Source organism: Diceros bicornis, chromosome 3, assembly GCF_020826845.1.
Source record: "Diceros bicornis minor isolate mBicDic1 chromosome 3, mDicBic1.mat.cur, whole genome shotgun sequence".
NCBI classification, from domain to species: domain Eukaryota; kingdom Metazoa; phylum Chordata; class Mammalia; order Perissodactyla; family Rhinocerotidae; genus Diceros; species Diceros bicornis.
In genome coordinates, this window is record NC_080742.1 from 12,627,489 (window position 1) to 12,641,328 (window position 13,840).

General features: G+C 49.8%; 1 protein-coding gene across 7 annotated transcripts in view; it reads left to right on the plus strand.

Moving 5' to 3' along the window:
* Positions 1 to 13,840, plus strand: part of ATXN7L1 (ataxin 7 like 1) — a 223,984-nt gene that overhangs the window by 185,070 nt on the left and 25,074 nt on the right. For 6 of the 7 annotated variants that reach the window (XM_058523516.1, XM_058523548.1, XM_058523557.1 and 3 more), the window contains one exon: positions 10,267 to 10,550. In XM_058523516.1, coding sequence (XP_058379499.1) covers positions 10,267 to 10,550 — 284 coding nt within the window. Of the gene's footprint in view, positions 1 to 10,266; positions 10,551 to 13,840 lie in introns of those variants that run through there. The other variant, XM_058523566.1, reaches the window with a different exon arrangement.

Genomic DNA, 13,840 nt, shown 5'->3' on the forward strand with positions numbered 1-13,840 from the left:
AATTAAAGAGGGGCAAGTACAGTGCATGTCATACCACAGCCCCTGTGTGCCCCCAGGGCGCACTGAACCACGGGACGAAAACCCGAGTCAGAAGGGAGTTGAGGCGTTAGTGTGGCATTCCTAGGATCCCCACTTACAAATCCAGCCCTCACACGAGATGAGGGGGACATGCTGAGCCCAGTTTTTGCCCCAGTAGTGTAGGTTTGGGTGTCGAGGGAGGAGTGGGGCCGAGGATGAGGGAGGAAGGGTGGGTGGACAGAGGAAGTAGATGGAGGTTAGGGGAGGGAGTAGAAAGGGCAGGTGGGTAAGAGGGTGGGAGGTGGATGGCCAGAATATTCAAGCACCGGGGGAATACTGTCCCTTCCAGGACGGGGAGGCATCGGGAGCTTAAAGTGCTGCGTGCTCGCTGGGTTTTCAGATAATCAAGGTAAGGACAATGGACAGCTCCTTGGGTGTAAACTCAGCAGACCTTGTCAAGTCACAGAAGTACTCAGAAATAGGGACTAGAGTCTAGGGAAGGAAAATATAGGCTGGGACAACTGGGGAAGGGAAAAAATGGCATGATGGAGAGAGGGAGCGTGAGCCACGAAGATTAGTAACTGTGGTCCTTTGTATTTGCATGGCACGTTGTAATTTCTAGATGCTTTCATAGCCCCGATCCCTTCTGAGCCTTAGGTCTACTAGGTGATGAGGTGAGGAAACAGAGACCCACACTGATGGAGTGAGTAGCCCGAGATCACAGGCACGCTGGACAGTGGTGGACTCGACCCCTGGTCTTCTCACTTCCAGTGCTGTAGTAAAGAGCACCGCCCTTAGAGCCACCTGGAGTCAGACCCCATTTCTGCCCTTCGCTTTGCGGAATGAATGCCCTGCGTAGTCTTCCTAAGCCTGAGGTTCCTCATCTATAACCTGGACATGAGGATTAAACACAATCTTCCGGGCGCATAGCCTACTGCCCAGCACATGGCAGGCACTCAGTGTGGGAGTGTCAAGGCAGAATGAGAGGGGAAAGAATGGGGGTCAACAAGCCCCCCACCCTCACCTTTGTCCTCACTCTGGCTCCTCTACCAAGAGGAGAGATACCTGCAGTCTGGGCCTTACCTAAAGCATTTGCTCTGGTGGAGAGCTGGTTTGCTTTTTTGTGTTATGTGACTTAATCTTCACTGAGAACACTAATTCATTCATCAAACATTTACTGAGCCCTTCCTAAGTGCCAAATAATGTATATGTCACTGGGATAACTCCAGAGTGACATATACATGTGATCAAGGTCTCTGTCCTCGGTAGCTCATGGTCTGGTCAGACCACATAGACATGGAACTAAAACCTTGTCATTTGATAGGATAAGTGCAGCAGAAACACCTAGGCAGGGACAGCCAGCACTGAGAGAGAAGAGGACATTTCTTCTAGATCTGGGCAGATGCAGGAGTGTTCACCCGGGGAAGGGAGGAGGGCAAACCAGCAGAAGGAACCACCTGGCCCACGTAAAGGCCCGGAGCCAGGCAGAGCACTGGGTGTTCAAGGAGCAGTGAAAGCCCGCGAGGCTGTGGGAGAAGGTGCCCGGGCAGGAGCTGCCCAGCTGGGTGGGCCAGGCTGTGAGGTTAGACTTGGTACTCTGGGCTGCAGGGAGCCTGCAAAGCCTTTTAAGCAGCAGGATAGCAGGATCAGATTTGCAGTGGAGACGGATTCGAGCACAGAGAGAGGCTGGGGCAGGAAGCCTGGTGGTGGGGATTTTCATCGAGGTTCAGGCGAGCCGTGGTGACCAGGCCTGAGCTGATGATGCAGAAAGGGGCCTGTTTTAGCAGGTAGACTTGTGAGTGAGTGCATGTCGGGAAGAGCCAAGGTCTCTAAGAGGATGGTGCTGTTGTTAACACAGAGTTTTTTAAAACTACGAAGTATATTAATTGGGGACAAAGAATTTCCTGAGTTTGCTGTAGGTCACTGTTTAAACAGAGTGTACTTGGCATTCTGGATAGGGGTGGTTTGGGTGCAGGGCTGCCTGCCCAGTACTGGATTCCAGTACAGAGAAGGAAAAAGCAGAGTGGCACCCGGGCCTCCCAGGCCTCCCAGGCCGCTTGAGACGGAAGACGCTCCCTGGGCTGCTTCTTTGTGAAGGAACCTGGGGAGCAGAGGCAGGGATGCTATGCCATTTCTACATGCCCAGTGTGCTCAGAACGAGCTTCCCGAAAGCAAACGCTGAGGACCTGAGCCCAGGTCTTGGCTCCGGCCTTCCCTGGCAGGGAAGTGGAGGATGTTCTGTGAGGAGTCCTGTTCTCTCCCCCTGGGTCAGTGTTGGCTCCAGGGCTCGAGGGAAACAGTAAATGTCTTGGCTGCATTGGCTCTGGAAGGCGAGGGGCAGGCCCAGCAGACAAGGCAGCTTGCAGCTCCAGCAGCGGGAGCCAATGACCTCTGGTGGCTGCAGACGGGAGCACTCCCGCTTGTTGCTCCTAAGCAGAGCCTGTCTGGGCCAGCGTGGGGGCCAGGGCACTGGGGGCTCTGTCCCACCATGCACCAGTGCCCACTCCAGAATCCACTTGCTTCCTGATCTGTGCCATCTCAAGTCTGCTCTCCAAGGCCCTGATACCATTTACGTGTTGATGTGAATTTCTCTGGTTAATCATGTTGACTGTGAGGCTTTCAGTTCTCCTACATGGAAGGAAGGCACTGAGCAGGTGTGGTAGGTTTAGTCTGGGGTTGTCTTGAATCCCTCCTGGTCTCACTGCCCAAGGCTGTACCCCTGCAGGCAAGCTGGTCCCAGGTGCATTCCAGGGACAGCCTGTCCAGCATCATTCACCCCACTGTGCCAGGACCCTGGTTCTCCTTCTTTATCCTCTTCTCTTCTCTGGCTGGCTGATTTTCCCACAGTCTTGGGCATTACAGCTCACAGGACTGTCAGGACATTAGTGCCGATGGGTCTCCCAGTGGGCTTGGAGACCACCTTCTGAGCTCCGTGCCTCAGGAAGCCTCACTAACAGAAGTGCCGGAGAGACTGACAGAGGCTGGTGCAGGGCTCCTGCATCCAGGAACCTGGAGCAGCCTAGAAGGGGCACATGCCGTTATTCTTCCCGATGTCTTAGAGCCGGCAGCGGTGCCCCCTGCCCAACATACTTCAGGGTTGCAGGAGTCACGTTTGTAAGAGAGGAGGCTGGAGTTTCTGCTCACTCTTCCAGAATGTGTTATCCAGGTGGGAGTTTTACCACTAGTCCTGGCTCGGGCAGTGCCTGGAAGACTAGGGGCTGGGAAGTAGGGCTGGAGGCTCCTGGAAAGGGATTGTCGAGTCTGGAAAGGCTTCCTACCCAGCTCTGTTTTCGTCTTCACTGCACCCCTCCACTGTGGGTGAATGTGGACAGGCACCTGCTCCTGCCCGTCTGCTGCCCCTGCCTCCTCCCACCTCGTCCACCCCCCTCCATTGTGGGACCAGAAGGGCTAAGAGGACAAACATGTGCAACGATGACGATGACTTGCACCTCAGACGTCTACTTCAGAAGCATCGGGGTCAGTGGGGAGAGGGGGTGGCATGATGGCCTCTCCTATCTTTGTTTTAGCTCCAGTTTATTGAGGGCTAACTATGTGCCCAGCACTATGCTAAGCACTGTCTGTGTATTATCTCATTTAATCACTTCAACTATCCACCATGATTTTCATTTTATTGCTAAGGAAACTGAGGTCGAGAGTGGTGGAGTCCTGGGAGAAGCTGGGTGGGGTGGCCGCGCGTGCCTGTGTGGGTTTGCACTGTACTAGGCCATCCTGCAAGGAGGCAAGGGAGAATGGAAACCAGCGCTCATCCCCCTACCAGGCCAGCCACCCTATTTCTCGTTCTCACAGGAATCCTAATGGGCTCGCTGAGGCCCTGAAACCGGGAAGTCCATGGCTTTCCCACCGCAGTGCATCCAGCAGTAGAAGAGGCTGGATTCAGATCTCAGTTTGTCTGATTTCAAAGCGTATATTCCTAATCATTAGCCTAAACTCTTCCAACACCCTCCACATTCTGTGAATTTGCCAGAACAGTGACAAGGCACAGACCCTCAATTCAGCCCTGCTTGTCCTCCCTGATTTTATTTTACTTGCTTCTGGTGACTTTTACAATTTGTCAAAGTCAGCTTGTCCGTTTCTCCCCGCACAACTGAGAGAAAGTCCCACATTATTCTTCTCAGCAGCTGATCGCCTCTTCTCCCAGTTGAGGGACGAGGTCTTGGCCCACCTTCCAAGTCACTGATGAAGACGCTTTATTTAACCTTCTTGGCCCCTGTGAGCTCCACTGGGTGCCGCTCTGGGCTGGCACGAGACCCTGCTAACCAGTCTTTTCTTGCCTCTGCTGCCAGGGCCACTCACCCCCCATAGCTGTGTGGTCTGACCACATTTTCCCAGTTTACCTAAAGTGTGTTATGTGGGAGGGATTCCAAAGCCGTGCCAAGGCCAGGAGAGGTTATACACAGCGCTTCCCCTCTGACCACCAGGCCTGACACTCAGCCTCAGAATAATATTAGGTTAATCTGGCAGATCTTATTTACCATGCTCTGTGGTTGATTACTCTGTTTTCTGTTTGCTTAAGGTGTTTACCAATTGGCTTTCTGAAAGTTTTCCCAATCTTTTTCCAGATTAAAAAAAGATATACCATTTATTCATTCATCAGGGTGTATGTAGTACCTCCTGTGTGTGCTATACTGTGGTAGGACTTTGTAGCTCTGTAATTTAGGCTGATTCTTGGTGATTGCCTGACTCGCAGCCTTTAAGAATATCCCAAGTATTTCTTCAACTTAAAGAATTTAAATTTGATATAAATAATGTCCTGCCAGCAGCCCCCAAGATGCATCCAAGAGAGCCAAATAGAATTCCTTCTCTGAGGGCCTTTTGAAATAGGTAAATTCCTTTTCATTTGGGATGCTTAAATGCTATCACTGCTTGGAAGGCACAAGGCTGGGTGAGGTGGCCATTTCAGGGCTCTGCCAGCAAATCAGAGATCCTCAGAATTCTGCCAGACCAGTAGGCACGCGGGCCTTTGTCGAAGGAGTTTGTGGGAAGAAATCAGACAGCTGAGAAGTCTCAGCAGACACATAACCCACAGCACAAATACCATATGTCTTCAGGCTCCTGCCTGTCAAATCCGTCTTTACCCTGAGCTGGTAAGTGGAGCAGGGCTGGCACTGATTTCTGCAGGCCTAAAGATTTTCTGAACCATTCTTTTAAGGCTTATCTGTTGATGATAAAAGAATAAATCATGATCTCCAGGAAAGCGTAGCTGGCAGGGGAGCAGCTGGCCCTGTGACAATTGGTGGCCCTCGAAACAGCACCACCTCTGCTGTTTTGCAAACCTCACTGGGCGGGGAGGGGAATCTACTTGGTGCCAGAAGACCCATTTTTCTTAAAGCCAGAGGACCCTCTGTGGTCCAGAAAGATAAATGCAGACAGGCCAAGCATGCAGGAAGAAGACGTGGGCAGCCAAAGCAGCGCAAATGAAGCGAGGTAGACGTTTCCCCCAGGTAGCAAGGAGGATGAGGGAGGACCCATCTCGGCTGTGGGATCCCTTCCCAGACCGAGACAGAGGTGCAGAGATAACTACTCCCAGTATATTAGACACAGCAGGGGAACAAGCTGCAGCCCTGGGCTCCTTGAAAGAGTTCATCCCCAGCGAACAAAACAGGCATTATGAAAGCAGCAGGGGAAGAGTGGGGCCGTCTTTCCCTTTCAAACACTGCTCCTCAGAGAAAGGACAATGGTGAGTTGATAAATGCAACTAATTGTGAGGCTTCAGGAAGTGTGTAAGTGCATCCCTTAAGACTGAAAGGGAAAGGGCTTGAGGGGCTTTGGCCAACCTCAGGGGTAACTGCCAGGCTTGTTTATCGCCTAAACAAACAGGGTAATAAAGTGCTTAGTTATCCGGGTGTTGCCAACTAACCACCCCTCCCAGCTCCTAACCACACATGGAGGTGTTTGAGTGACTGTGATTAGATGCAGAAAAGGGGGGAGTTGCCCATACAGTGAAGGCAGGGGTCAGAATCTTTTGGCTTCTTTCCAAATGGAAAAAAAAAGAAACCTGTGATTCAGGGTCCACTGCCTGGGGCTGGACACTGTGCTGGCTGGGAAAGGTGACGGCAGAGGAAGTGAGGGGAGTGAGAACGGGAGAGCAGGAGAAAGCAGAAGATGATTCTGGGATGATGGCTTCCAGATAGCTGCACTCCCTCCCTCCCTGGAGCATAGACAGATGCAGGGATCTGTGTGTAAGTGAAGCAGCGGCCGGGGCTCTCAACAACTTCAGATGTCAGCCAGAGCTCTTTGCAGACAAAAGATTGAATCTCTGGGATTGGTTTTCCAAATGGTGCAGCACCATCTTACCATCATTTCCTCCTTTGTTCATCAGTTTAGGATCGTGGGGCTGTTGCCAAGAGTAGTGAAGAAAGGAGACTGAATATTCAGATGGACCGATGGCTAACATTACACCGAGGAATGAGGGTGGCGAGGTCAAATAGGGATGATTTTCACTTCTCTTTCTCACTCTCATTTCCTCTGGAGATGCGTTTGACCCCTCCCAGTATCATTGAACTGCCTGCTTCCTATCTTCTCTTCACTCTCAGCAGAAGTACCCTCTCAGCTCAGGCCGGAGGCAAGTTACCTTGGAGGGGAAGCCTAAAACCTTTGGGGGAGAGAAGGGTCACCAAAGAAAAATGTATCAGGGGCAGCCCCCAGGCCCTTGTCCTTCACTCCATCTAGAGCCCTTCTCCATTAGCTAACGACACTCTTAGATTCCTGCCCAAAACACTCAATCTCCCTTCTCCTCCCACAGCCAAGATGTGGCCCGCTTACCTGGCATCAGGGTGTTTACCCAGTGGCTCAGCTCCTTACTGACTCACCTGGTCTTTGGAACCTTGAAACATTCTTGATCAGATTTATTTCCCTAACACCTCCCATTCCAATCCAAGAAAACTCATTCCCAGAGGACTGCACATCAGCCTTTCCTTCCTGTTTCTGCGGGACTCCAATTCCACATCCTGCCTGTGGGCATTGGGATTGAAGCCCAACTGCAGTTCTGGAAGCATTGGCGGTGGAAGGTATGAGTTATGTAGAAAGTTCCAAATTAGGAGATCAGTCACAGACATTAAGTGGCCTGACTCAAGCTCAGTTCCTAAGACACAGTTGGGAAGAAGCATCACCAAAGACATGAGTCAACTGGTGCTGTTCCAAGTGGCCAGACCTAGTGTACCTGTGCTCTCGTGGCTGCCTTAAGAGGACATTGGAGCTGGACGTTGACTTTAGAGGAGAAATGCAGACTGTGCTGTGGGTATTTGAGGACCATTTGGCTCGGTTTTTAAATTTATTTCAGTTTGTACAGTTGCTCCGGGTTATTCTATCCCTACATCATATCTTTGTTTCCTGAGCTCATGAGTTCTCCATGTGTGCTCAGAGCATTTCTCAGAGAAGCTGGAGGCGTTGCCTTTACTCATCTGGCTCAGATCTGGATCTGAGAGCTGGATCTGGAACTTGAAGGTCCTAACTTCCTTTCCTGAACTTACTTGGCTTCACAAAGAAGTGTGAAGAGAGCACTTGGGTGCTGGAGAATCTTCTCACGTGGCTCATAGTCCACATATTCACATCAACACTTGAAGTTTAACCTTTTTTCTAAAGAAATAAAAGTCAGCAGATCACAACAAGGGTGACAAATTAATCAACAAGAGCTTTTTCAGCAGGCTCTTATAACATGTTTTTTTTTTTTTTTTTTTTGCTGAGGAAGATCAGCCCTGAGCTAACATCCATGCTAATCCTCCTCTTTTTGCTGAGGAAGACCGGCTCTGAGCTAACATCTATTGCCAATCCTCCTCCCTTTTTTCCCCAAAGCCCCAGTAGATAGTTGTATGTCACAGTTGCACATCCTTCTAGCTGCTGTATGTGGGACGCGGCCTCAGCATGGCCAGAGAAGCGGTGCCTTGGTGCGTGCCCGGGATCTGAACCCAGGCCGCCAGTAACAGAGCACACGCACTTAACCGCTAAGCCACGGGGCCGGCCCCTATAACATGTATTTTTAAAGTCCAGATATTGAAGTAAAATTTAAATTGTATGAGTTTTGTAATTTGTGAGGTTTTTTTTTTAGTTTGTATATTTTTTAAAATTTTTAATTGTGGTAAAATACTCATAACAAAATTTACCATCTTAACCACTTTTAAGCGTACAGTTCAGTAGTGTTAAGTCAATTCACATTGTTGGGCAACCAATCTCCAGAACTCTTTTCATCTTGCAAAACTGAAACTCTATACCCATTAAACAACTCCCCATTCTCGCCTGCCCCCAACCCCTTGTAACAACCATTCTACTTTCTGTCTCCGTGAACTTGACCACTCTGGGTACCTCATGTAAGTGGAATCATACAGTATTCGTCTTTGTGACTGGCTTATTTCATTTAGCATAATGTCCTCAATATTCATCCACATGTCAGAAATTCCTTCCTTTTTAAGGCTGAATAATATTCCGTTGTATGTATGTACATTTTGTTTATCCATTTATCCATCAATGGACACTTGGGTTGCTTCTATGTTTTAGCTACTGTGAAGAGTGCTGCTATGAACATGGGTGTACAAATATCTGTTTGAGACCCTGATTTATATAATTTATGTTTTGTAAAGTTGAGAGAAGGAATGATCCTAGAAGAATTCCATATCCCATGGTTTTGCATTTTTTACCATTTGGAAGTGCAGCACTAATTTCACCAGGTAATATCTTTATAGCTTCTTACCATGCTTCTTACCACTTTTCAAGGGTGTCTTGTGCTGTTCTTCAGCAATATGTGAGTGCTTTGAGAATTGCCATTAAATAGAAAGTAGCAGCAGTTCAGCTATGTCTCAGTGACTGAGACACTCTGACCAAGGGCAGAATTGTTATGCTTGGTGTATTACTAAGAACCACTGGTCCAGTTTCCCCTCCTATGGGACCTGAAGTCCCACACCACCCTTCCCCAGGCCAAGAAAGCTCGTGGCCCCAGGGTGAAGTTGGTGAAGTCCGGTGGCAGTCTGCTCCACCACTGAGTGCCCTTCTCACCAGCAAAGACCTGTAAATAACAGCTGTGATCCTGTTTCAAAGTGAGAAAAGGAGCAGGGGCTGAGGGGTTGCTGAAATAATTTCATGAAGAAATTGATCAAAGAAATCATCTGTGAATGAATCTTAGAGAAGGGAGAGCCAGACAGCCATGTGGACAAATAAGACTCCTCCTCTGCCAAAACCAGCCTCTCTTTCATGCCCTGCATTGTCTGCAGGCACGTATAAGCCATATTCTAGATCATTTGGCATTCAAACAGCTAAGTCGGCTCCACTCTCAGCTCAGAGATGATTGGGGGCCTGAAGTGTTAGCATTCTGCCCTCCTGCAAGGAGGAAAGGGAATCTGATTCAGGAGCCAAAGCAAAGCTTATTCATCTCATCTCATCTTTTAAGATCCTGAGACAGAGTCCTCCAGAGCCCCCTAGACACAAGGTCCTCCAGAATTAAATGAATGAAAATCAAATGCATATCCATTACAGGAGAAATAGCAGGGAAGTAGGGCGAGAGTGACAGATTCCGAAGAGCAAACATCCACCTTTGTGCTTCTGTCTTCTTAAAATTCATCCTCTCACCTGCCAGCCTTGAGAATTGCCTATTTACATAACTAGCTGCCTAAAATGGAATATTAGATAATGTTACATGGCGGCTCACTCAATTTGAGCCCATCCCCAGGATATGAGAGTGATCCAGAAGTCCTCCGACAGCATGTAGCAGGGCACGCTGGCCTGCAGCCATGCCTCTGTGTGGTGTGAGCCTGTCAGCACTCTTGCGCTAAGCAGATGTCAGGTCCGATCGCCTGGGTGGGAGACTCGCCAAGCATCAGGGGGAGGGGGCGTGACTCAGCAAGTAGCACAGTGGCACACCGTCTTCAGGGGACAAACAGCATCACTTCCTGAGCTTCGCAGCGGGCTCCTTGTTCTGCCCAAGGTGCTGTCTTGGAGACAGTGACATATAGGGACTGAGAAGGGGGGAGCTGCAGGATCTATGGGGACAACTGGTACGGGAGCTAATCAGTCAGCTCTGATGCCATCCCTGGCGCTGTGCCAGCCTCGCACCCCCTGTTGGTCCTTTCCAAGGCACGAATTTCCCTCCCATCAAAACTGGAATCACGCTGCTCACTTATAGGAGGAGTATAAATAAGTGATAAGGAAGCGTTCTGATGATGATGAGCAGGTATGGCTTCTCAGCGGAGCAGATGTATCAAAGAAGGCAATTGTGTGTGTGTGTGTGCATTTCTTTTTCAGCGTTCCGGTTCCTGTAGTCAGTTTAGAGAAAATTCCTAACCTAGTGAAGGCAGATGGTGCCAATGTCAAAATGAACTCTACAACCACTACCGCGGCCACCTCCTGCTCCACTGCATCCTCTGCCGTCTCCACGCCGCCTTTAATTAAGCCGGTCTTGATGTCCAAGTCAGTGCCACCTTCCCCAGAGAAGATCTTAAATGGCAAAGGAATTTTATCCACCACAATAGACAAGAAACACCAAAATGGCACCAAAAACAACAACAAGCCTTACAGGAGACTTTCAGGTACGTGTCTGCATCCTTAGAGTCTGCCTCATGATTAGACTGAAATTGAGTCGCATCCGTAACCAAGGAGTGATGTGTTCTTATAATTAAGCAGGTCTCTTTCATTTTAAGGGGGTCACAGAGTTTAGCTGCCAACAGGACCCCCACCTCAAATGCAAGGAAGAACTGGTTCTCTTATTCCCAGGCCAGATGAGGTCTCTCGTTTGGCTCAGTGCTTAGCGGGAGTTACCCTAGTGACCCAGGAAGCAGGATGCTCTGTACCAACCACAACAATCCGTGGATTCCGAGGGTCTTGTTGTGCTGACAGGCTGAACTGCCCCTGGGTTCTGTGGAGACTTCACTGCCACGAAGTTGGACAATCCACAGTGATATCGCATGGTAGCTCAGGGCAGGCTGGAGACAGTCCCCTTGGTGCTGTCTGCCCCACTGTGTCCTTTGTCCACTTGGCTTCCAGGTCGATTCCGTGGTCTGGGGCTACAGCTGCCTTTCCCACATAATCAGGTTGGAATTCCCATCCAGGAACGCTTGGACTGGCACGCAGAGGGGGCGTTGAGGGGTCTCTGGGATCTACTTCTTGGTTGTCTGAGCAGACACTCAGGGTGCCCGGAAAGGTGCACGTTGCCAGTCTTTGAGGCAATGGTTGCCCCCTGGGGCCCCCATGTGGATGATATTTGCTTTGGATTTGTCGTAGAACTAAATCTGGCAGTTCTACTTTCTCCAAAAGACCAAGAAAGGCTATAAACTTTATAACTTCTTCACACACTGTGGGCATTTAGCAAATGTTGACCAGGAAAAAGAAAATACAGTGAAAGTCCCCCTGTGAGAGAGAAACTACATCCTCTGGTATGAGCGTAATTCTTAAGCACCCCAAGAATGGTGGGTCATTTTTATTTTCTACTTCGTGTTTATCTGTATTTCAGTTTTTCTATCTTACATTTGTAACTTTTTTGTGTGTGTGTGAGGAAAACCAGCCCTGAGCTAACATCCGATGCCAATCCTCCTCTTTTGTGCTGAGGGAGACTGGCCCTGGGCTAACATCTGTGCCCATCTTCCTCCACTTTATATGGGACGCCGCCACAGCATGTCTTGATAAGTGATGCGTGGGTGCACGCCGGCATCCGAACCAGCGAACCCCCGGCCTCCGCAGCAGAGCGCACACACTTAACTGCTTGCACCACCGGCCCGGCCCGCCTCTGTAACTTTTTTTTTTTTTTTTTTTTTTTTGATTTTTATTGATATTTTAATGGTTTCTAACATTGTGAAATTTTGGGTTGTACATTTTTGTTTGTCCATCACCCCATATATGACTCCCTTCACCCCTTGTGCCCACCCCCCACCCCCACTTCCCGGGTAACCACAGTCCAGTTTTCTCTGTCCATGTGTTGGTTTATATTCCACATATGAGTGAGATCATACAGTGTTTGTCTTTCTCTTTCTGGCTTATTTCACTTAACATAATACGCTCCAGGCCCATCCATGTTGTTGCAAATGGGACGATTTTGTCTTTTTTTATGGCTGAGTAGTATTCCATTGTATATATATACCACATCTTCTTAATCCAATCGTCAGTCGAGGGACACTTAGGTTGTTTCCACTTCTTCCGCCTCTGTAACTTTTTAAAAAATTATTTCTTAATAGTACCTCAGTCCCAAAGCATTCAAATGACACAGGCATTTCACCCTAAACATCTCCGCATGCACTATTCACCCACTGTCAAGAAAGCAAGGTGGAGCCTGCTGCTCTCCTTGAGCGTCGTGGGGCCACAGGGTGTGGGCGGGAGCCCCCAGCTCCCGGCTCTCCTCCTGAATGGAAAGTTCACTTGCCTTCTGCACAGGTGAGGGCAGCGTCCCTGGAAAACCAGTAGGCCTGGCTGGGCACAGTGTCCAGAGACTGTGGTTCCTCGTCATGGCAGAAGCGTGACCGTGGCTTCCAGCCTGCACCCCAATCTGACGTTGTTTGGGGATTTTTTGCTGTTTGTTGGGTTTGCATTTTGTTGGTTGTTTTGTCTCACTGGGTCTTTTGCTTGTTTCTATCTCGCTTTCACATTTGGCAGCCAGCTCCTCCCCCCGGCCAAACAACCTGCTCAATTCCAGGCCAGCACAAGTTCTGGTGTGGATCTGGGCACAGGTCTGCCTCAGACGGGCCCGAGGGAAAGAACTCCGTGCCAGGGAGCCCAGGGCCTGGCGCCTGTGTGCTCCTCGGTGGGCAGAGAGGGCTCACAGGGAACGGGCATCTCCAGGCCTAGCAGTTTTCTATTCTTAAAGGTGAAGCTAAAAAAAAAAAACGAAGAAGACAAAAGCAAAAAAATGGGGTGGGAAGCATTTTGACAGCCAACCTGGGACTCTGTCTTGGATATAAGCACAGTTTTATTGCACATGTCATCACAACCACCCCACGACCCCCAAACCTTCTTTTAAAAGTAGGACACATTCATTTATTATGCTCAGAGTTTACTCCACCTATTTCAGACAGTTTTTCAGGCTAGGTAACCTCTTTTTAGTTTGCAGCCATTCAAGGCTCTTAAGGAGACATTCCACCAAATGTATATACACCCCACACCCGCCCACCAACACTGGTCTCCCTGAATGCCCAGAAGAGCTGTGTCGTTCCCACTCTGCGGGACCCAGGTGTTTGCTGGGTACCTTCCAGAACCGCACAGGCCATCTGACAGGTGGAACTTTGAAGCCTAAAGGGTCCTTAAGAGAGTGCCTCATGTCCCCCTCATTTTCCAGGGGATGAGAGCATTTTTGTAATCCAGAAGGATCCAAAATGGACATAAAAAGAGCAGATTCCTTAGACATAACCTCAACACGAGCCGTCCACAGTCCAGTGGGAGGCAGGAGCTGGGAAAGCCTGGCCTCCCTGCAGCCAACCTTCATCCCCAGGGGCTGGCGTGCCCTGGCTCATTCCCATTTGGAGCGACAGGCCCCATGCTGGGGGCAGAACAGGCCCTGCCTTCCATGCACCTTCAAGTTTAGACACACATAAGGCACACACCCAGACTTCCTGCCCCTGCCTATGACACCGCCAAAATGCTCCTGAATCAGGGCAACGACTTTTCTGGTCAGCGAGGCTGTGCGGAAAGCCTTGTGCTGAGGACTTTGCAAAGCCTGAGAGATGCAGGTCACGCTGATGTGTCAGGGAATCATCTCCCACTGAAATCGCTAAAACGAGCAAGAAGGCAGGGCGGGGGAGGGGGTGGTGTATTCTTGGAGCTGCTGGGGGAAAAAATGTCCTTCGGGCCTCAGGTCGCTCTCCCTGGTCTGCGGCCAGCTATGCCCAGAGCACCA